At 47.4% G+C, this 23154-nt stretch overlaps 1 protein-coding gene across 2 annotated transcripts in view; it reads left to right on the top strand.

Moving 5' to 3' along the window:
- RAB3C (RAB3C, member RAS oncogene family) overlaps window positions 1-23154 on the top strand; it is a 221319-nt gene that overhangs the window by 6264 nt on the left and 191901 nt on the right. For both annotated transcript variants that reach the window (XM_054032604.1, XM_054032603.1), the window contains exon 2: window positions 14290-14517. In XM_054032604.1, coding sequence (XP_053888579.1) covers window positions 14290-14517 — 228 coding nt within the window. The remainder of the gene's footprint in view (window positions 1-14289; window positions 14518-23154) is intronic.

Below are 23154 nucleotides of genomic sequence, written 5' to 3'. Positions count from 1 at the left end.
ACAACATTGGTGGAGCCTCTTACAAACATTGTGAAGCTGCCCCCCACCCCCCATGATTTGTTGACAGGAGGCGCAAACAGAGGCAGGTACTTGCAAACTTGGCTGCTTTGCTGGAGAAAACATATATTAAGATCATCCGTCTAATAGTACTTTACAGTTCTAATAGCACCTCCTATCTGTAACTGTCACTGTGCCGTACCTACATTAATGAATGAAACCTCAAAACGCCTCAAAGGCAGGTAAGCATCCTCTGATGTTGCTAAGTATTGTTATCACCATTTGACCCCTGGGGAAGCCAAGCCACAAAGAGGTTAAGGTCACATAGGCAGTCTGTAGAAAAGTGAGGAATAGAACCCAGATTTCCAGGTCTATGCTTTAAACACAAGACCATCCTTCTCATCATGATTATGCCAACCCGCCATAGAGGGCATGAAGGGATGTTGTGTATGAGGCTCCTGGTCACATTTTAGCCATTTTAGAAAAGAGATGGAGCTTGCACATCAAGGCCAAATTGAGCAGTGATTTACATTCCATATAGTCCTGTTAGACTGGGACCACTCAGACTGTAAGTCTTGTCTGAACTTGGCATATTACTTCTCATTGCTGAAACTGTTTTTACCATTGCTCTAACTACGAATATGCCTGCCTATTAATAGAAAAAGTAAAGGAACCACAGCATGCCTTCAGGTGTGAGGAATTATCATATCAATGGGGTGAGTGGGAGGCTGTTTCTTTGTAGTAAATAGTAGTAGTAATTCTTGAATCAGAGGGCGTCATTATATATAGAAAGGCAATGCTGTTCTTTGAAACATTCTATAAATCATTATAACTGAAGAAACCAACCAATGTCTGTCCTTGCGAGGGGGAGAAATGGGATTCTTCCCACACACAATAGTAGGCTTTGCTTTTCTCTTAAGAAAATATTATTTTTTATATATTTGTAAAATATATAAAGGAATGAGCCCAGGCATGTCCTAGCCAATCAGGAATGTTGCCCTTTTCATCCTATTTTGCATGGGGGCTTTCATTCTGTATGGCAGAAGTGCAGTGTGTTCCAGGCATATAAAGGCAAGATGAAGGGATAAGCATCACAAAGAGTTCAGGCGAACTCAGTCCTGCCTTAATGAGAACATTGTTGCACTGCCATCAATTCTGTCTAGGAGTAGGGTCCTGTAAGGCCAAACAAAGGAACATGACTAAGTGCCTCGTTAGCATGGTGAGTGTCACATGTAAAGCCATATCTCTTCAAACACCCTGTGGCGGGGCGAGTGCCCCACCCCCCATGTGAGAGGGGGCTAGAGTAGGCCAGAGTGGCTGCGCAGGCTGGCAGCCAATCAGGAAGGGGCTTACTGAAAGCCAGTCAGGGCCGACATTAGAGCCAGCCAATCAGGGCTAGGCTAGGCCCTATACAAAGGCTGCCCAGAAGAGCAGCAGGCAGTCTGTCCCAGACCTTCATGGGGGAAGGTCTATCTCCAGAGCGGGGAGACTAGCACCACAGACAGCGCAGTGCTGTCCTGGCTCGGCTCAGGGAGCAGAAGGGATCTCTAGTTTGTAGCCTGCCAGGCTGCAGGTCCTGAAATGGAAGGGCCTAGCGGGTGCAAGGGGCCATAAGTGAAGCGGCCCAGGGAAGAGGACAGACGAGGGGAGAGAAGGAGGACAGTGAGGCTGCTGCCAGAGGGTCCCTGGGCTGGGACCCAGAGTAGAGGGCAGGCCTGGGTCCTCACTTCCCCGTTGAAGTACACCCAGTCATTGGCTGTGGGGAGCGGCCATCACAGACTACGCCAGATCCCTGACAAGAGGGATTAGACTTTGGGGTGTGTGGTTGGACATGGTAGCTGGGGCACAGAGAGACTGCTGATCAACCTCCCTGGGAAGGGGGTGTGGATGGACTAAGGGGCACTGCCGGAGGGCAGTGGTCCTGAAGAGGACGCCGTGAGCTGGTGAGCGACATGAGCTCAGACGCCAACCAAGGGCGAGAAAATGGGCAGGACACCACCAGGAGAGGGCGCTCCACTGGACTGAGCTAATTCCCGGAGGCAACCAGCAGGAGGCGCTGCGGTGGTGAGTCCCAACCCTGTCACACACCCTCATTCAGGGATCAGTTCTTGACCCTACATTATTTAACATTTTTATCAATGACCTGAAAGAGAACATAAAATCGTCACTGATCAAGTTGGCAGAGGACAAATATTTGGGAAGTGGTAAATAATGAAGAGGACAGGTTATTTGTACAGCGTGATCTGGACTGCTTGGTGTGGTGGGCACAAGCAAACAATATGCATTTTAATAAAGCCAAAATGTGAATGTGTATCTAGGAACAAACAATGTAAGCTATACTTTCAGAATAGGGGTCTCTATTCTGGGAGGCAGTGACTGAAAAGTTTGGGCGTCATGGAGGATAATCAGGTGAATGTGAACTCTGAGTGCGAAGATGTGGCCCAAAGGGCTAATGCAATCTTTGGATGCATAAACAGGGGAATTATTTGTCACTGGTGTGATTGTCTGCTGGAATCTGTGTCTAATTCTGTTGTCCACAATTCAAGAAGGATGTTGATAAATTGGAGAGGGTTCAGAAAAGAGTCACAAGAATGATTAAAGAATTAAAGAAACATGCCTTATAGTAATGGAGTCAAGGAGCTCAATCTGTTTAGCTTAAGAAAGAGTAGACTAAGGAGTGACTGGATCGCAGTCTGTAAGTACCAAATGGGAACAAATAGTTGATGATGGGCTTTTCAGTTTGGCAGAGAAAGGTACAGAGTAATAAAATCCAAGGTCTAGCAGTTGAACTAGACAAATTCAGACTGGAAATAAGGTAATTTTTTTTTTTACAGTGAGGGTAATTAAAAAATAAACAATTTACCAAATTCATGGTGGATAGTCCATCACTGTGCATTTTTAAATGAAGGTTGGATTTTTTTTTTTTAAGAGAGAGGCTGTAGTTCAAAAGGAATCATTTGTGGAAGTTCTATGGCCTGTGTTATACGCTTTTATAGGAGGTCAGACTAGAGGATCACAGCCTTGGAATCTATGGCTCTGTTCTCAGCCCATGCCATCATACTTTTTTACTTTGTATTTGTGGGAATAAGAAAACAGATGTCCATATGACTTGACTGACTTCTATGCAATGCAGAGGATTATGCCTACCGTTTATGCTTGCTTATTATTGGGGGGTTTAGCCCCGTTGGACCAGCCGGGATGCTAATGCGTATTTGCAAGTTCCCTCAGATACTAGGCGGCGATCCCAGCAGTGTAGAGAGGCCTTATTGGAAAAAGCCTGGTGGTCCCCGGCTTGCGCCCGCCCACTTCTAAAGGCCCCTCCCCCAGCCTAGTGGGAGGGACCACTGGACCCAGGAACCAACTAATCGCTTGGGACAACTAATGAAAAAACAGGGAATGGAGTGATGGTCAAAGGTTCAAAATAAGGGTGCCAGATGGGGACACCAAGCAGAGAACCCCAGACAGTGCCCACTGCTCCTCAAAGGTGTCAAGGGAGTTAGTGGATGCTGCCCAGTGGAACTCTGCCTGGAGGCATGAGACCAGGGAGGAACGGAAATAGTAGGGTTACCATACGTCCAGTTTTTCCCGGACATGTCCGGCTTTTTGGTAATCAAACCCCCGTCCGGGGGGAACGGCCAAAAAGTCGAACATGTCCGGGGAAAAATACCAGCCGGGCACTTCCCCTCCCGGGCTCCAGCTGCTCTGCTTCTCCCCTGACTCTTTGGCTCTGTTTAAGAGCCGAGCTGCCCGCGCTCCGGCTTCGGGCAGCCCCCTTGCCTCTGGACCCCGAGCCGCCGGCCGGGCACCTCCCCTCCTGGGCTCCAGCTGCTCTGCTCCGGCGGCGCAGCATCCGGAGGCAAGGGGGCTGCCCAAAGCCGGAGCGCTCGGGCAGCTTGGCTCTTAAACAGAGCCGAAGAGTCAGGGGAGGAGCACAGCAGCCGGAGCCTGGGAGGGGAAGTGCCCGGCCGGGGGCGCAGGGTCTGGAGGCATGGGGGCTGCCCGAAGCCCGAGCGCTACCGGCTTCACGGTTTGCCGGGCAGCCTCCAGACCCTGCGCCCCCGGCTGGGGGCTTCCCCTCCCGGGCTCCAGCTGCACTCGGTAGTGCTCGGGCAGCCCTTTTCGCGTGGCTGTGAGGGAGGAGGGGGAGTTTGGGGAAGGGGTGGGGAATGGGTGGAGTTGGGGCGGGGTGAGGCTGGGGTGGGAAAGGGGCGGGGCCAGGGCCCGTGGAGTGTCCTCTTTTTTATTTTTTAAATATGGTAACCCTAGAAATAGGCCCCACAGTCGCAGAGCACCCCCTCGTCCAACATCCTCCTCCTGGTATTGTAGATGGTAACTTTGGCTAGAGCCAGGAGGAGGTTGACGAGGAGGTCTCACGACTTCGTGGAGCCACGGATAGGGTGTGCAAAAATGAACAGGTGTGGGGGAAAAGTGCACCCAGAACCTCAACAAGAGGTTCTGGAGGAGCCGGAACAGGGGCTGCAACTTGGCACACTCGAGGTAGGCATGCGCCAGGTTCTCCCTCACGCCGCAGAAGGGGCAGGCCTCGGGAGTAGGGGTGAACCGCGCCAGGTACATGCCCGTGCTCATGGCTCCGTGAATGAGCCGCCAACTGATGTCCCCGGCGGGCCGTGTGACCAAGGTGGAAAAGGCTGGCCCACAGGGGCTCCTCACCCTCCACAGGTGGTAAATAGTCCCGCCATTTGATGTCAGGGCAGGACGCAAGGGTGAGGAAATGCAGTGTGTGGAGCACGAGCATGTACAGCTGGTCTTTGGGCGTGGTTTGGAACTGGACTGGTTGCAGGGTGTGCAGCCGGCTCGGAGTACGGTAGTGGAGGGGCTCGCAGAACAGGGGCTCGATAGAAAGGTCCAGAGGGCCTGGGGTGAGGGGTGGATGGGGAGCACCCTTTCGCAAGGCCCACCACGCAGGAAGATGAGAGAAGGGGGCGACAAGGCAGCGCCCACCTCCTGGAGTACATGCAGGGAGGTCGGAAGGGTGGAGAGCCCCATGCGCCAGACGAGCACACGGGGATCCACCCAGTCCTCCTGTTGTAGTCCAGGAGGTCTCTGACCCTGGTGGTTTCTGCCAGGACCAACCTCCGGCACACTGAGGGAGACTCCGCCACCTGCACATGTAGATCGGGGTTGTGTAGCAGGGGCTCCGTGAGGAGGTCCGCGCCCTCGGTGGCCACAATAGACATGGTTGCCAAAAAAAGCTTCCAGGTCCGGAGGAGGTCCCGGTAGAAGACCGGCATCTCAGAGAGGTCTTGTGGAAGACCTCTCGGATGAAGGAAAAACAGCTGCCGGTCATATCGGAGCCCTCGGAAGCGGCAGAGGAAGGGGTGCGCCAACGTGCTCCATGCCGGACTACCTGCACTGTAAAGGAGTCTCTGCAGGGCCTGGAGGCGGAAGACATGGACCTGGCTACGAAGACAGACCAGGCCCTGTCCTCCCTCCTCCAGGGGAAGACTCAGAACCCCTGCAGAGACCCAGTGCAGTCCTGGCCAGAAAAACTCCAGGGCTATCCTCTGGAGCCTGGCCAGGATCCCTGGGGCCGGCTCAGGGCGTTGAGCCGGTGCCAGAGCATGGACAGGACGAGCTGGTTCAGCACCAGCGCCCTCCCTCGCAGAGAGCGACACCGGAGCACTCCTGTCCATCTCCGCAGCCACTCACCCACCTTGACCTCCAAATCCTGCCAGTTCTCTGGCGGAGAAGGATGCGTGGCGGGAAGGTAAATGCCGAGATAGAGCAGCGGACCCGCACTCCACCAGATGGCATGGAGCGCGGGTGGGAGGGAGTGTGCCTGCCACCCATCCCCGACCACCAGGCCAGAGCTCTTGACCCAGTTGACCCGGGCGGAGGAGGCCGTCGAGTAAACGGCCTGGCAGGCCTCCACCTGCACCAGGTCACCCGGGTCTTGGACCACGAGGAGCATGTCGTCAGCGTACGCCAACAGGACCAGCCGCAGCTCCGGCTCCCGAAGCACCAACCCCGCCATCCTCCGATGGAGGAGACTGAGGAAGGGCTCGATAGCCAGAGCGTACAGCTGGCCCAAGAGGGGGCACCCCTGCCGTACTCCTCACCCGAAGCTGACCGGCTCGGTCAGGGTCCAGTTGAGCCTGACCAGACACTCCGCCTTAGCGTACAGCACCTGGAGAAAACCCACAAACTGGGGCCTCCTTCTGACCCAGAGGGGGATGGCATGCCAAACAGCACTCTTGATTAGTCAAGAGATGTAGTTACTGGTCTACAGCTGAGACTGCTGAGAACAGTACTGAATGGTCTAGTTCTTATTAGGTGGGACTAGGAATATTTAAAATATTTTAAATTCAGATTACAGAGTCTCCTGATATTGCAGGAGCAGGATCTTTGTGGTTAAGGCACTGAATGGAAGTAGGGAGATCTAGGTTCTGTTCTGGTTTTGTCAAACACCTTCCATATGGCCTCAGGCAAGTCACTGAGGCTAAAATTTTCAGGTGTCCACTGATTTGGCTGTAATTTTGGCATGCCTAGGCACCCAGAGCCTGATTTTGGGAGGTGCTGAGTGAGTTGGACACCAAAAACTAGTGAATACTTTTGAAAGAACTATAAAATAGCACCTAGTGCTCAAGCACTGTTATGCCATTAGTATTTATATATTTTTAAAAATTGACGCTCAGATGGAAGGTGCCATTTAAGTGCAAAGGAGAAAGTAGCAGTTTTCACTCCATCTTATAGAAAGGCAAACCTATGAAGGCACCTTTTTTATTCATGTGCTTCTTACTCTGGTGGCTCTAAAAGTATCTGCTGAATATTAAGTTGTTCAGTGAAAGAACAAGTTTGTAAGCTTTTCCTGATGTTAATGGAACCTGTGACAGGGAAGAACTCACCACCACGGCACCTCCTGCTGGCCATCCTGGGAATTAGCTCTCATTTTGCCAGAGCACCCTTGTCTAGTTGTGTCTTGCCCATCGTCACTCTCACCTCCACCTCTAGGACCCATCGTCTTCTGTACACAGGTCTTTGGCGGTGTCCCAGTAGGTCCTTTCCACCCTTCCGAGGGACCGACAGTTCTTAGTCCAATCACTTGCCTCAGTGGCAAACGGCAGTCCTGATTCTAGATGCTCATTTCAGTGGCAATCTGCAGTCCATTCACCAGCCACTTCCCTCAGTGGCATGGGGAGAGGGGGAACCCGGGCCTGCCTGTTACTCTGGGTCCCGACCCAGGGATCCTATAGCTGGCAGCCACATACTGTGCCTCCTCCAACTCTGCCATCTCCTTCCCTGGGCCACTTTCTCACAGTCCTAGCACCTTCTCCGCCTTTGTACCAGGGTCTCACTCTGGGAACTGTCAGCCTGCAGCTTTCTCCTACTCTGTTGACCATGCCCAGAACTGCTCTGTCCATGGTACTCAAGCCTTCTAAGCAGCCAGTCATCCTCTCTCACCCTTCAGGGAGCAACTGCCCCCTCCTCTGCTTAGCATCCCCTTCTTATATGGGCCAGCCTGGCCCTGATTGGCTATTCCAATAAAGCTTCTCCTGACTGGCTGGCACTATAAGCCTTTTCCTCATTGGCTGCATCCCATGCAGCCTCCCCAAGATGGCTTTAACCCCTTACCTACCAGTGCAGGGCAGTCGCCCCATCACAGAACCCTATAGGAAATAACCTATTTTGTACATAGTTGTTGTGAATAACCAAGTGTCAACTTGTGATCATGAGAAGCTCTTTGTGTTTTTCTAAAAGTAAAATTTATCTGATGTCTGACATCCTTTGAATGGCTTAAGCCCATACTCTAGAAAAAGATGTACCCAAAGGTTCCACGTCCCTGCGGCCCACCACTTCCTGCAGCTCCCATTGGCCAGGAACGGCGAACTGCGGCCACTGGGAGCTGTGAGGAGCCACGCCTGCAGATGGTCAATGTCAGCAAAATGTCTTGCAGCCCGCAATCAGATTACCCTGATGGGCCGCATGCAGCCTGCGGCCACAGGTTGCCCACCACTGCAGTAGGCTGTTTGGCATGTTGAGTTTTTGAAAACAGACAAATTTGCTACAGCCACTATCTTCTTTGTCTTTTTTTCTTCCTATTGGTGTATTTGGCACTGAATAAACATCCTTGGAAATGGAAGTCCTTTGATTATCCACAGAACAGAGCCCCATGAGCAACACAAGCAGTAGCAGTGCCTTCACACTCCTCTGCTAATGTGTCTCAAACGTAACAGCAAGGGAAGCACTGTTAGGAACGATTAAATGTATTTCATGGGGTGTAGTCGTACTTTGAGAAATGGGATATTTTGTATTTGAGAGCTTTTTGGAAGCATAAATTCCCAGCAGTATGCAATTAATCGGAGCGCTGTCTATCATTCTCTGTAATCTTCCCATGCTTCCCACAAATTTGCCAAGCTCAGAAGTAGGAAATTAGTCATTTACATCTTTTGCCTTCCACACTCTTAGCTAGAATAATACTCTTAATCTCCAGATATAAAAAGAGGGGTGTCATTCTAGTATGGATATGTCCAGTTTCCCCAGTACTCTGTTTGATGTATAGTACCTATGCTCCAGGCCATGAGCGTCGGGTATAATAGGCCAGGGGAGGTTCTGCCTCCCCTGGTGCTGCTGCAGCCGCTGGACCCCTGGTTGCAGCGTTTGGCAGTGAAGTTTTTGCTTTATTTTACCCCAAGCAGGTTCTGGGGAGGCTGAGGAGGCACATACTACCTCCTCAGCCATCCCGGAACCTGCAAGGGGCATATCAAAAAGCATCTTCTACATACGCTTTTCCCCTGGGTGGTGGGCGGGTTGGGTCCGGGGAGGGTAGGCACAGCTGCGGCCAGCCCCGGGCTTCTCCAGGCAGGGGGAGGCTTGGCTCAGGGCTTCGACCAGCTTCAGCCAGTCCAGCTGGGGCTCCTCTGGGTGCGGGGGGGGGGGGGGGGGTAGAGGGCTTGTGGCTCTGGCTGTGGGGAGGGCATGGGCGAAAGGGGAGGAGCTGGGGGCTAGGCTCCCCAGAGTGGGGCTCCACCCGCTGCCCAGGCTTCTGATTCTCTAGTGGAATGTCACTCTTCCAGAACTTCTATGACTCAGACACTGTAAGGACCCATGGACTGAGAACTGGGTTTGATGGCAGCTCTGCTTCCTTCCAGGGGCCCAGGTCTGATTGCCACTAAGAAGAATTGAGTGACTAAGCTCTTCAGGAAGTCCCATGGAAGGGGCATGAGCAACAGCCCTCCGTGATTCCCTGATTGCCTGGCACACTGTATATAAACCAGGAAACCATTTCTGGGAGTTGTCTCAGCAATGCAGACCTCCGGTGTGCTTCTGTCTTACACCCTTCTTGCTGTTCCTTGCTGCAACTTGCCTTGATCCCTGACTCTCAACCTAGGCTTGACTCCTGATCCTGGTTTACTGTCTCCGGCTTAAAACCATTGCTAACCCCACTGAAAGACCCTGGCCTGGCTTGACCCCAGTTCTCACCTCATGCTCTCAATTTGGTAATGGACTCTGCAGTTTTTCCCTGGCCTCTGGTTGACCTCTGACCTTCCGCCCCAATACTGAGCAGCTCAACACATCTGTATACTTTTAAGTGGGGGTGAGGACGACAACTCTCAGGTGATAAAGTCAAGAAAGAAAATGCCTCTTCTGTGGATTTAGAATTAGTGACCATTGGGTTCAGATTTATTCCAGTTGGTATTCCCGTGATAGATGGAGCCAGATGTGATGCTTTTATTAGATTTTGTGTGGAACTGAGTACTCATGGTGAATTGACATCATACAGGCCATATCTTATGCTTTGTCAGATGGTGTTTTCAATGGTGATGGCTTGATGTTTTTGTAAACTACATGCAGTTAAAAGCTGTAAATGAGCATAAAGCTATAATTAAATAGATAAACAACATTTGATTTTCCTTTTTTGCATTTGTTTACTAAGAAATCTAGTCGTTTAAGATAAGGTGGAGCCATGAAAGTGTAAAGGTTTTGTTTGTATTTATTAAAGAAATCAGAAAGATGAAAGATTATTGATGTGTGCTGTTAGTCATAATTATTGCTTTTCATATTAACATCATTAAACATTCTCTAATTCAGTCTCATCATGACACACTTACAAACTTACACACTTACAAAAGGTTTATAAGTATTAAAGCCAGTATTTTCAAACTAACATGCCTACAGTTAGGTGCTGACATTCACATTTAGTCAAGAACCTTGGTTACTGGGAGCTGTGGGTGCTCAGCTGCTCTGAAAATCAGGCAGTTAGGTACCTGTAAGCCAGTTACATTCCCACCATGCTCCAGATCTACACATGCTGTATAGGGTCCCTTTGCTGGAGGTTTTTTTTTTTTTTTTAGTGATAACTTAGGTTGAAATTCATGTTCTGCTTTCTCAAAGCCTGGTTAGTAGGAGATCCTACAGGAAACCCTAGCCCCACTTGCCTCTTTAATACCCTGGTGAAGTTGACAAGGCATACGTTTCAAAGTGAGTCAGCAGAATTTTCTCAGAAGCTTTGTGCAGGCCTCTGAATCCTGCTAACAGGGTGGCTCAACAGAGAGCCCTGCATCTTTAGACAAGGTCATGGAGCCAGCCATCCTACAGAAGTGTCTACATGTGGATTCAGGTGCCTAACTATAGGCACACGGGTTTGCGAGTTTTGATTAAGCTTCTTTAAATTTGCCATAAACAGTCAACATCAGGGTTTGCTGATTTTCCTTCCTGTCTGAAACCACAATGTATGTATACTGTAATTTGTATTGCCAAATCCAAGCATTCAAAAATTAGGGTTACCATACGTCCTCTTTTTCCCGGACATGTCCGGCTTTTCGGCAGTCAAACCCCTGTCCGGGGGGAATTGCCAAAAAGCGGAACATGTCCGGGAAAATGGCGGCTCTGTTTAAGAGCCCGGCTGCCTGAACGCTACCGGCTTCGGGCAGCCCCGTGCCTGGAGACCCTGCGCCGCTGGAGCCCGGGAGGGGAAGTGCCCGGCTGGGGGCGCAGGGTCTGGAGGCACGGGGCTGCCCGAAGCCGGTAGCGCTCCGGCAGCCCAGCTCTTAAATAGAGCCGCGGGGACTGGAGCCTCCAGCCGCCGGGGCTGTGTGTAACTGACACAGTGTCAGTTACACAGAGCCCCAGCCGCTGGAGGCTCTGTTTAAGAGCCGGGCTGCCCGAGCGCTACCGGCTTCGGGCAGCCCCGTGCCTGGAGACCCTGCGCCGCCGGAGCCCGGGAGGGGAAGTGCCCGGCTGGGGGCGCAGGGTCTGGAGGCACGGGGGCTGCCCGAAGCCGGTAGCACTTGGGCAGCCCGGCTCTTAAACAGAGTGGGGGCGGCTGGAGCCTCCAGCCCCCGGGGCTCTGTGTAACTGACCCAGTGTCAGTTACACAGAGCCAAAGAGGAGAAAAGCCTCCAGCCCCCGGGGCTCTGTGTAACTGACACAGTGTCAGTTACACAGAGCCCCAGCCGCTGGAGGCTCTGTTTAAGAACCGGGCTGCCCGAGAGCTACCGGCTTCGGGCAGCCCCCTTGCCTCCGGACCCTGTGCCCCCAGCCGGGCACTTCCCCTCCCGGGCTCCGGCGGCGCAGGGCCCGGAGGCATGGGGGCTGCCCAAAGCCGGTAGCGCTGGGGCAGCCCGGCTCTTAAACAGAGCCTAAGAGGAGCAGAGCCTCCAACTGCGGGGGCTCTGCTCCTCTTCGGCTCTGTGTAACTTATACAGTGTAAGTTACGCAGAGCCGCCGGATCCCCGGAGGGGAAGTGCCCGGCTGGGGGCGCAGGGTCCGGAGGCATAGGGGCTGCCCAAAGCGTGAGCGCTACCGGCTTCACGGTTTGCTGGGCAGCCTCCAGACCCTGCGCCCCCGGCTGGGCGCTTCCCCTCCCGGGCACCAGCTGCGCTGGGGAAGCGCCGGCTGGGGGCGCAGGGTCTGGGGGCTGCCCGGGAAACCGTGATGCTGGTAGCACTGGGGCAGCCTTTTCCCCCTGGCTGGGAGTGGGAGGGAGGAGGGGGCGGAGTTAGGGTGGGGGAAGGGGCGGAGTTGGGGCGGGGCTAGGGGTGGGGAAATGGGCGGGGCCATGGCCCATGGAGGGTCCTCTTTTTTTATTTATGAGATATGGTAACCCTATCAAAAATCATATCAGGCCCCTAAAATAATGTGATTGGCTTAAAACTCATCAGATTCTAAATAATCAGGGCTTAAATTCTCATAGAGTATTTCCCTAAGCCTCCCCTCCCCCAATATGCTATGAAAACTCCAGGGGGGTTGAAAATATTTACCAGAGCTCCCCTCCAGACAGCTCCCAGTTGAATTTAAGCCCTGTAAATAGTAATAAATGTATAACAGTGTTTTTCTTTGCTTTCTGGCCTTTAGGGCACACTCTGATCATCTTTTTCAAGAAGTGTGCCTTTTTATAAATGAAAGCTTGATTCTCATGTAATCACCTAACTCCAGGACTTTGAGCCTTAAAAAAGACTCAAGACTTTTGAGAAAATCATTAGAGTTGACAACACTGTGGGCACTTTGTACATAGATAGCAGAGGAAGTACAGCTCAAGACTTCTGCTCCAAAAACTCCTCTTGAACTTGAGAGAAAAGAGAATCACCATGAGCTGTGTTAGGTTTTCTATATCCTCTCTTTGGGCCATCCAAAACAGGGGGAGACAATTACAAACTTTTGAGTAGCTCTGATTCTGTCCAGTAGAGGGCACTGGTGCAAACACACATTCAGGCTGTTACATTATTAAAGCACGAGGAGGATTTTTCCTTTTTCCAGTCAGTCACTTCAGTGGGAAGTTAAGAACAGGAGTAAAGATAATTATGATGTCTTACATGACCCACGAGCAAACCTGTGAATATGTACATCACTTGTGTTCTAGAATGTGGGCAGAGAGTGTCACTGGGAGACTGATGCGAAGCATCACAGTAGTGATTACTGAAAGTCTGTTCTGCAGCAATTAGCAATCCTGTCATATTCAAACCAGTATGTTAAAAACAACTTTTCAAACAAGTATGTTTGGAAGTCAAGAAGCCTGACAGTGTCCCTTTCAAGGTCAGGACAGTAATATCTGAAACATCTTCTGATTCCTCTGTTGAAAAAATTACTATTTGCTGAATTTATTTTACAGAAAATTTCCAGAACACTACAGTGGCACTATTGTAAACTGTAGAGTACTGAACTATTACTGTAAAATTCTATAATATTTTTATACAGGTGCTGCAAATAAACAATTGAGTTTAGACTTTCTGATGATAATACAATGGACTATGTAGTTGCTTCTGAATGTGTAAGTAAATCATTTACATTCTTAACTAAAGATTTAAGATTTTGAGTCTGTCTGAATGGTCATGTAAGCCAAAATTTTCAAACCTGGGTGCCTAAAAGATAGGTTCCTAAATCTATAATTAGGCTCATAAATAAAAGTGCCCTGATTTTCAGAGGTGCTGATTTTCTGTAGCTCCCATTTATTCAGGTGTCTAAATGTGGATTTATGAGCCTAATTTTAGGGACCCCTCTTTGAAAACATAGACCCCCGTCACCTGTAGTATTGTATTGTATGAACACTGTGCTGCATTAACATTGTGTCCAAAATTCTATTACTGCATATAGAAAGAGACTGAAAGGGAACAAAAGGAAGAGACACTTTGTCAAAAGTATTTACCAAGTGGGTGAGAGACATTGTGATAATGAAAGGGGTAGTGGCAAAATGCTTTGGGTAAGAATCTAGCTATTACAAGGGACCTTTCCACATCCAATGGGTTTCTTCGGATCTAAAATAGATTAAGATTATGGCACAAGATGACAAAAGCAAGGATTGCAAAATTAAGGAGTGAATATACTCCTGTGTTTCTATTCTGCATAGTTACACACCAAAAAACCCACTTAAATTGCTTTCTTATCTTCCCCTCTCATATATAGAAACATATAGCACTTTTCTCCTGATTAATTTTTGTATTTTTATGGTAGTATGCTATCACATTCTTAACATTCTGTGAATATAGATTTTTTTTTTTTTTTTTTGGTACTATATTCAGAAATTGACCTGGTCCTTTTGATGGGGTTTCTTTTTATTTTATTTTTTTATTATTTTGGTTTGTTTTTTGTTGATACTGATCACAGTGATATACCATACCTGATGTACCATCTCCTTGATACTGTAAGTTTTTTGCCATTATCTTTTGTAGAGGGAATTACCATGGATACCAGCATCGTAAGAAAGACTTAAGGCCTCTGTGAACTTGTCCTTGAATTAATTGATATCTATTGCCGAGGAGTCCAATAAAATATAAATGCCTTGGATTTATAAAGTACAAAAGACTATAAAAAAATCCTTTTTATTTTGATTTACAGATGGCATCTGCTCAAGATTCCAGATATGGCCAGAAAGACACGTCTGACCAGAACTTTGATTACATGTTCAAATTGCTCATCATTGGTAATAGCAGTGTCGGGAAAACCTCCTTTTTGTTCCGTTATGCTGACGATTCCTTTACATCTGCATTCGTAAGCACAGTCGGGATCGATTTCAAAGTCAAAACGGTTTTCAAAAATGAAAAGAGGATTAAACTACAGATTTGGGTAAGCTGAAAAACACATGTCCTCTGAATGTTGTGTGTGGTCGTGACACAATATACAGCTATTGTTCTACTTCAGGGTATGCTTTTTTCCATGTTATCTGATCAGGGCCGGCTCCAGGCACCAGCGCAGCAAGCAGGTGCCTGGGGCAGCCAACGGAAAGGGGCGGCAATTTGGTGGCAGGTCCCTGGGTCCCTCTCGGAGGGAAGGACCCGCCACCGAATTGCCGCCAAAGTGCCGCCAATCGCGGCTTTCTCCCCCCCCCCCCGGCCGCTTAGGGCGGCAAAAACACTGGACCTGGCCCTGTCTCTGATGTAGATTATTTCTAGTACTCTGTATTAATATGTATGGCACAGTACTGAAAAGCACTCAGCCAGATTTAAAAGGGCTAACTCCCACTGTAATCTGAACCTAAATACCTTTACAAATCTGGCCCTAGAGCTCTTTTCTGCATTATCCAATTGTCTAATATATTAAAACGTGTGGTTATTTTTTTGCTCAAATGCAGCAGAATTCACATTCTGTAGTAGATCCCCTGAGAAATACAACAGGAGACATTCATGGCATATTCACATGTGTACCTTGGATGTACAGTAAATACTGAGGACTGTCCTGAAATACCAATAAAGATCTGTCTCCTTCCCACAAAACAAAGGAAATTCTGAATCCAGGAGCTACAGTAGAGGGTCTATGGAAAGACTTTTCCTTCCACTTACATGGCTGGAAAGGAGCAAGCATGTGGGAAAACAGTGGGAGCTTGCAGAAACCCTTCTGTGTAGATGGGGCTGTGCAGTTCAGGAATGGGAGGAAGCATGTCAGAAACAGGGAAGTCTGATGCCAGGGGACAGGTGTTCTCTGTGGCAAGATTCTCTCTGACCCCCAAGGATATTCCAGTGGATATTTATGTGGAAGTTGCTGATGCTCATAGTAACATTAAGTCCTGCTTCAACCCCTTTGCAGAGATTGGCATAGCCCAAACAGAGGAAACAATGTTAGCAAAGTTCCTAAGGAATCCATATTGCCAAGGCTGGGAGAAAAGGGCTGGACGTCCCATTAGCATTAATGCTTCCTTTCCATGTAGTTCCCAGTGATTTGAGGAGTTTAAAACCTTGCCCCAGGTCTCCTCCAGAAACCCTCTCTAGTAAGTCAAGCCCTACTGAGAAGAACATTGAGGCCTTGTCTATACAAGAAAAATGCCTCATGTTAGAACACATTTACTAACATGATATTAAACTTGATTTCACCTTTAGGATGGACAAGGATAAGTCATGTTTAAAATCATTTTAGATGATCATCGCTAACCCTGCAGTGCCCCAGGATTAACTATGACCTGACCAGCTAACACATTTTTGACATCATTGTAGATAAAGTGTATTAATAGGTTTTCTAACATGATGAATATCCCTGGGTAGATATGATATATAAAGCCACCCATTGTTCTGTGGTCCCCCTGAGACAGGACCGCATCATCTTTGTCTCTTAATTTCCTTGGTTTTATCAATTTAGGTCATATCCTTAACATGATTATAACATACAATGCTGACATTAGTTAATTGCTTGCAGGGCATGCTCTTTCACAGTAATGACATGGCAAGCTCACAGCAGCACCCTCGGAAACTATGGTGATTACATGGTAATTCATGTTGACACCACTTCATTATCAGCAGATAATGGAGCAATAAAATTGCATTTCTATTATAGTCTTTATACAGTTCTCCTTCATTTTTTTTTTTTTAAATCACAAAGTGGCCTCTACAATAGATTTAATTGGTCATGTCTCTCCTAGCAAAAGCAGCAACATTCGTTTACAACATTATAGTAATGTGTATAGTTTGACACCAACATATTTCTCATCATACTTCTTCAGTGTAGACTATGAATATATACTTGGTTTAAAGGAGTTTATTTATCTAAATGAGCTACAAAGTGACATACAGAAGCTGGCTTTTGGAAATGCACTCTAGCCACCTATAATAATCCCCCTGTTCTATCGAAACAGGCACCTCCATTGTTGTGGTGGTTTGCATTACAGTATCCGCTGAAGGCCACTGTACTGAGATAGGGGCCACCATTGTGCTAAGCACTCAGTGAATACACCCTATGAGACAGCCCCTCCTCCAAAAGCTTGTAATCTAATGGACAAGCCACACAAAGAGTGGGAGAGGAAACAGAGGGGAAATAACATGTCCAAGGTCACATAGTGGCAGAGCCATAGAACTTAGATCTTCTGATGCCTACTCTAGGGCTCTCTTCACTAGACCTTGCTGCCTCTCATCATTTGGTTGTATGAAACTTTTACTGCTGTATCTTACTGCACATTGAACCAATATAGTGTCTGCTATTTTAGATTTAGTGTTTTGCAGTATATCATTTGTGTTGCCCTTAGGTATGCTAGAGTAAAACTGTATGGCTGTTGAACCCCTGAAGCCCTCATATATGATATCTCCCAGGAAACTATTCCAGGGAACAAGATTTTAAACAAATGGATTTTTACCTCCTCTCATAAACTGTATTGACAGCCATGCTATTCTTGGTATGCAGTATCTAGATATGTAGCATCATACTGTATTGTACTTTGTTACTTTTATTTGACTACAGAATGTCTTTTTGAAATGAATGGTATTCCTGCATCGTTCAGTTTCAAACGGCATTTTAGTAACGTTGTGTTGACTACATGAAGCACGGAGTTGGGTGAATCAGAGCAAAAATTATCAGATGTTATTTCTAGGGAGATATATGCATTGGCCTGCAATGCTCCCTTGAACATCAGTGGCAAAACACTGTGACTTTAACATATATGAAATCAAAGTGTGCTGGCAAATCTCACTTATTTTGACTAACCAAACCAAATTGGAAACTAAAAACAATTTTTAAGTATCAGTTCTGAACAATGAGATGGAGACTAAAATGCTTTGCAATGAGTAGCATATGGAGTCCCACTATGCTGTTCTTGCGGGGAACTAAAATGTTATACAGGTCATTAGAGCCACCAAAGTCCCTTCTTGGAGTCCCCTTCAACTACCTGAAAGGGGGTCCCAAAGAGGATGGCTCTAGACTGTTCTCAGTGGTAGCAGATGACAGAACAAGGAGTAATGGTCTCCAGTTGCACTGGGGGAGATTTAGGTTGGACATTAGGAAAAACTTTTTTACTGGGAGGGTGGTGAAGCACTGGAATGGGTTACCTAGGGAGATGGTGGAATCTTCTTCCTTAGAGGTTTTTAAGGTCAGGCTTGACAAAGCCCTGGTTGGGATGATTTAGTTGGGGATTGGTCCTGCTTTGAGCAGTGGGTTGCACTAGACGACCTCCTGAGATCCCTTCCAACCCTAATATTCTATTATGTCATTTGTCCCATATTGTCTCATTTACTATGCTTTAACCATTCATTTTGACATGTTTAGGCCTTAGTTCCTTAAGCTACTTACACATGTGCCTAACTTTAAGCATGTTAGAAGTCCCATTGCAGTCAATGGAACTAGAACATTGACTTGATGTCAGTGGGACTATTCACATGTGTGACTACTTTGCTGAACAGTGGCCTTATCGGAGCCTAATTGTCTTTCCTATATTCCATCAATGTTTTCTGGTGCCAGGGCTGGCTCCAGGCACCAGCTTCTCAAGCAGGTGCTTGGGGCGGCTGCTCCGGAGAGGGGCAGCAGGTCCAGGTATTCGGCGGTAATTCAGCGGACGGTCCCTCACTCCGCCTGGGAGTGAAGAACCTCCCAATCGAATTGCCGCCGCAGATCGCGATCGCGGCTTTTTTTGTTTGTTTGTTTGTTTTAATTTTGGTTTTGGCTGCTTGGGGCAGCCAAAACCCTGGAGCCGGCCCTGTCTGGTGCCAGTAGGTTTGTATGCCTCTCTTTTACCCAACCTCTCAGTGCTCAGAATCCTTTTTAATGAACCTAGTCCTCAATGTTCTAAATGAAATAGACTGTACATTTCCAGCTATAAAAAAAAACCCACAGAAAACACCAACTTACATTAAACTAGAGTTAAAATGTCAAGTGCATATCAGTAACTCGGTGGTAAAATCCATATAATAATGCTGTAGTCAATAAACAAAACACATAAACAAATTAACAAAAAAACTATTAATAATTGAGAAACTCATTTGAAGCTTCTGGGACAAATTTATTTCTTATGCTAAGACATGGCAAAAAAGCAGAAGAAATTTTTTTAAGGGTATGATTGACACTTAGAAAAAAAGCCCTTTCTTATCAAAGCATGAATAACACTTAGGAAAAAAATAAGTCCCCTTTCTTACAAACATCTGATGCAAGCCACCTCACATTTGGTAAAAACAAATTGTCCTCTGGCTAGATTCTGCCCTGTGTATGGCTGGTCTGTGCTGGGAGCAAGGCAGCAGGTTTACGGTGCTTACAATTCCTGCTCAGCCACAAATCCCAAAAGGAGCCAATGTAACCCCATCAGTGGGCAGTGCTGGTTGATGAAGAACATGAACATGATGGCCAGAAGATATATTCATCCAGTGCCTCACCTGGGCAGCTGTATCATGTGCTGCTACTATGAGACCCTAGTCATAACTTAAAGCAGCCCTCTGTTTTGGTGGAATCATTGTGGGAGGGCAGCAGTGCCATCGCAACTTGCCTTTGCTGTGGGTGAATCTCCTCTGGGGCCCAGCTGCCCCTGCTACTGCAGTGAATCTAAATCAGTGGGACTACTAGCTTGAATAAGGCTTGTAGGATTGGGCCTTTTGGACATACTGTCATGCTATTCCTAGGCATTGTCCTGATCTCCTCCATCTAAGTGCAAGTCACATAAGGGTCTTTCATTTTGGCATACTGTATTTCTCAGTGATATTTGTGTTCATGAATCATTATTTTTCCAAGCTGTTTTTGTAGAGCGTGTTTGAGATGTTTGGGGTTTTCAACAACAGATGCTAAGAATTCACACAGGGAAGGAAAGCCCATTAGCTTGCACATTGCATGCTAATAAGATATCCCTAAACAGATAAATATTATGCTTTTATGTTACACAGAGAACTGTCATTATAATCTCGAGGGAATATTTCATCCAAATGTAGCATGGGGGACTTCAGTAACTTCCAAAAATCGTTTCTTTCATTTAATTAAAATAGACATCCTCATTTTCCTTTATCTTCCACTGGCCTGTTCCAGACTCTGCCCCTTACCCCTCTTCTTTTATTTTATTTCTACTACAGTAGCACCTGGAACACTAATCAAACTCAGGGTCCCACTGTGCTAGGGCCTGTACAGACAAATAACAGAGAAGTTAGTCCTTCCCTGAGGGTACTCACCATTGACATGTCAGAGAGGAGGCAATAGGTGGGAAAGAGAGACGGTTGGATGGGGGGTTGTAGAGAAGATGAGGTAACAAATGAACAGTTTGTCAGTAAAATAGAAGCTTCAGCTTGCCATTCAACACCACATGGTACTGATTAACAGGCATCCTGGCAGAAGTAGGTGTAAGTATGCATTTAAAAGAGGATATGGTGGGGGATGGGGGGTTTTACCTATGCATGGGGGCGGCAAGAGAGAAAGAACAGAGAGGTTTGAGGGAGAAGAGGACGAGCAGGTGATCAGAGCTGATACCATTAGTTAAGCAAATGTGGGAGTATACATATGCTAAATTTTCCTTTTGACAACAAGTAATCTGTGCAAATCTGGCTCTGTGCAAATCACACTGAAGAAGGGATTATGGGTGTGTCCCTGTAATCCTGGTAGAGACAAAACAGAAGTCTGTACAGTTTGCCTGTGCAAGAAATGCCAGATTGGGCCCTGTTTTGGGGGTAAAGGATACACAAATCCACTATCCACAGGCGACATGTTTCCAAGAACACAAGGCTAGTGTTTTATGTGTGTAAATCCAGGGCCTGATCCTGCCAGGTGATGAGCGATCCTTGGTGAGATGCAGAACACTCTCAGCTTGTGAGGAGTTTAGTGGGAAGAGAGTGTACTTGGCACCTGGCAGGAGAACCGTAGCATCTTTCAAAGTCTGCACCTACACAGGATACACAAATTATCTGTCTGCATTTAAGAATGATTCTGGCTATTCCAATATTTGTGTTGCTTTAAAATCTCTTTATTAGAATAAAATACCTATGTCCTTAACATTCCGTACATCTTTGCTAAGGCTAGCACTAGAAGAAATGGTTTCAGCATTAGAATAGTTATAGCTTTTGTTGCTGAAACTGCCTTTGGTAGTGTAATGTTAATACTGTTTACATTTTCCTGACATTTCTTCTCTCTCACTATCAACTTTTCCTGAGATTGAGAGACGCATTGACTCTCCTGATGTGCAAAATGGCAAGACATGTAAAGCTACTTGGTTGTCTAAAGTCTATTGGAAGACAAGCTTCAGAATGTTAATATTTCTGCTTTATGTAGTTATAAAGAGCATGGTTATTTTTGTTTCTTTCTTTTCAGAACTTTCCATTCCTCCTGCTTTACCGTCAGAATATTCTTATTTGGGTAGATACATACTGAAACTTCTGATTGTCTTCCAGCTGGACCATCCATTACTCCAGCTGAAGTTGTGGTGTTAGGCAGTTGTGTGGCTTCAGGGATTGGTAGTAGGTACAGACCCTCTCAGCTTTAGGGTGCTGGTTTAAATCAGCTCAGGCTAGCAGTAATCAATAGTTGTATCCACCTGATGGCTAGTTTGGTGGTCTCAATCTAGTCAACGTGTGTCCACACTGCAAACACCAGCTTCCACAACTGGTACTGAAGCCCTAATCTTGCAAACATTTATGCACATGCTTAACTTTAATTATGTAAGCAGGCCACTGATTTTTGTTAGTATTAGCCACGTGCTTAAAGTTAAGTATATGCATAAGCGTTTGCAGGATTGTGGCCAAAGACACTTTGGAGAGTGTGAGGAAGCTTCTGCTGCTACTATTCTGTAGATAAACATCAAGCCAGCAGCTTTCACAAGTACTAAGTCCCACTTCTTGTCCATATTCATTAGTGTTTTAATGGATTTTGAGATTTTTGTGTGGAAAAAATTTTCCTTATCTGCGGCGTAGTCCTAGATGCATCACATGTGTTCCAGCTCTCCTGTGATCACATCATGCTATGTATCATAGCTGTACTTCTTATACTCCATGATAGAGCCCTTCATCATCAACCAAGGGACAAGTCTGTATTCAGAGGCAAGGACTAATGTGAAATAGAAGGCAGTGCTTAGCATAACTAAACATCTCATTAAGGAGCAGAGACATATGTCATCTTAAACTTGCTGTTTAAGTGAAAGTGTCCATGTGGGTTCTTCAATAGAAACTTTACTAATTTAAGGCATAAGCTGGTCATAAATGTAGGTATAGATGCCGATTCTGTGGGTGCTCTGGGGCTCGAGCACCCACGGGGGAAAAAATAGTGGGTACTTAGCACCCACCGGCAGCCTCAATGTCTGATCAGTTCCTCCCTCTCCCACTCAGTGCTTCCTGTCCACCAGCGGGCCTTGCCGAACAGCACCTCCCCCTCTCTCCCAGTGCCTCCTGCCCACCATGATCAGCTGTTCAGTGGCAAACAAGAGGCGCTGGGTGGGAGCAGGTGGAGCAAGGGTGAGACGTGCTTGGGGGAGGGGGCGTGAAGGGGTGGGGCAGGATCGGGAAGAGATGGGTGGGGTGGGGCCTTGGGGGAAGAGGTGGAGTGGGGGAGAGGCCTGGGGCAGAGTGGGGGTTGAGCACCCCCCAGGAAAGTGGAAAGTCGGCGCTTCTGAATGTAGAGCTAAAAGGGTCCTTGCTGCAGTATGACTCAGCCAGATTTCCTCACTGGATTTCTGGGAATCAGGGATAGCTCTGCCAGACTTTTAGGGGATGTCTACACTGTAATTAAAAACCTGCAGCTGGCCAGTGCCAATTGGCTTAGGCTCAGGGGCTGTTTAATTGCGGTGTAGCTGTTCGGGCTTGGGCTGGAGCCTGGGCTCTAGGACCCTGCGAGGTGGGAGGGTCCCAGGGTTCAGGCTGGAGCCTGAACATCTACAGCAGGGGTAGGCAACCTATGCCATGCATGCCGAAGGTGGCACGCGAGCAGATTTTCAGTGGCACTCACACTGCCCGGGTCCTGGCCACCGATACGGGGAGGCTCTGCATTTTAATTTAATTTTAAATGAAGCTTCTTAAACATTTTATAAACCTTATTTACTTTACATATAATAATAGTTTAGTTATATATTATAGACTTATAGAAAGAGACCTTCTAAAAACGTTAAAATGTATTACTGGCATGCAAAACTTTAAATTAGAGTGAATAAATGAAGACTCGGCTCACCACTTCTGAAAGGTTGCCAACCCCTGTTCTACAGCACAATTAAACAGAGCCTTGGCCTGAGCACCACAAGCCCAATGCAGCAGGGACAGGTCAGCTCCAGGTGTATAATTGCAGTGTAGACATATCCTAAGAGAGTCTAGCTGTGTATGACTCCTGTTCAACCTGCCCCAGCTTTGCCATGACCCCACCCTCGATCTACACCCCTTTGGGGAAGTCAATGGAAGAACCATCATGTACCACGAACTCTGCCCCAGCAACTTTCTAGCTGACCCTATTCATGTACACAAGAATCGGGAGAACACTGCACGAGCTCTTTGAAAAAATGTGGCAGCAAGAAAGTGTATCCAGAGCTTAATATGAATAGAAATATTGTAATTAGTTTGTAATATT

This window comes from Malaclemys terrapin, chromosome 6, assembly GCF_027887155.1.
Source record: "Malaclemys terrapin pileata isolate rMalTer1 chromosome 6, rMalTer1.hap1, whole genome shotgun sequence".
Classification (NCBI taxonomy): Eukaryota; Metazoa; Chordata; order Testudines; family Emydidae; genus Malaclemys; species Malaclemys terrapin.
This window is presented reverse-complemented; position numbering and strand designations above follow the sequence as displayed.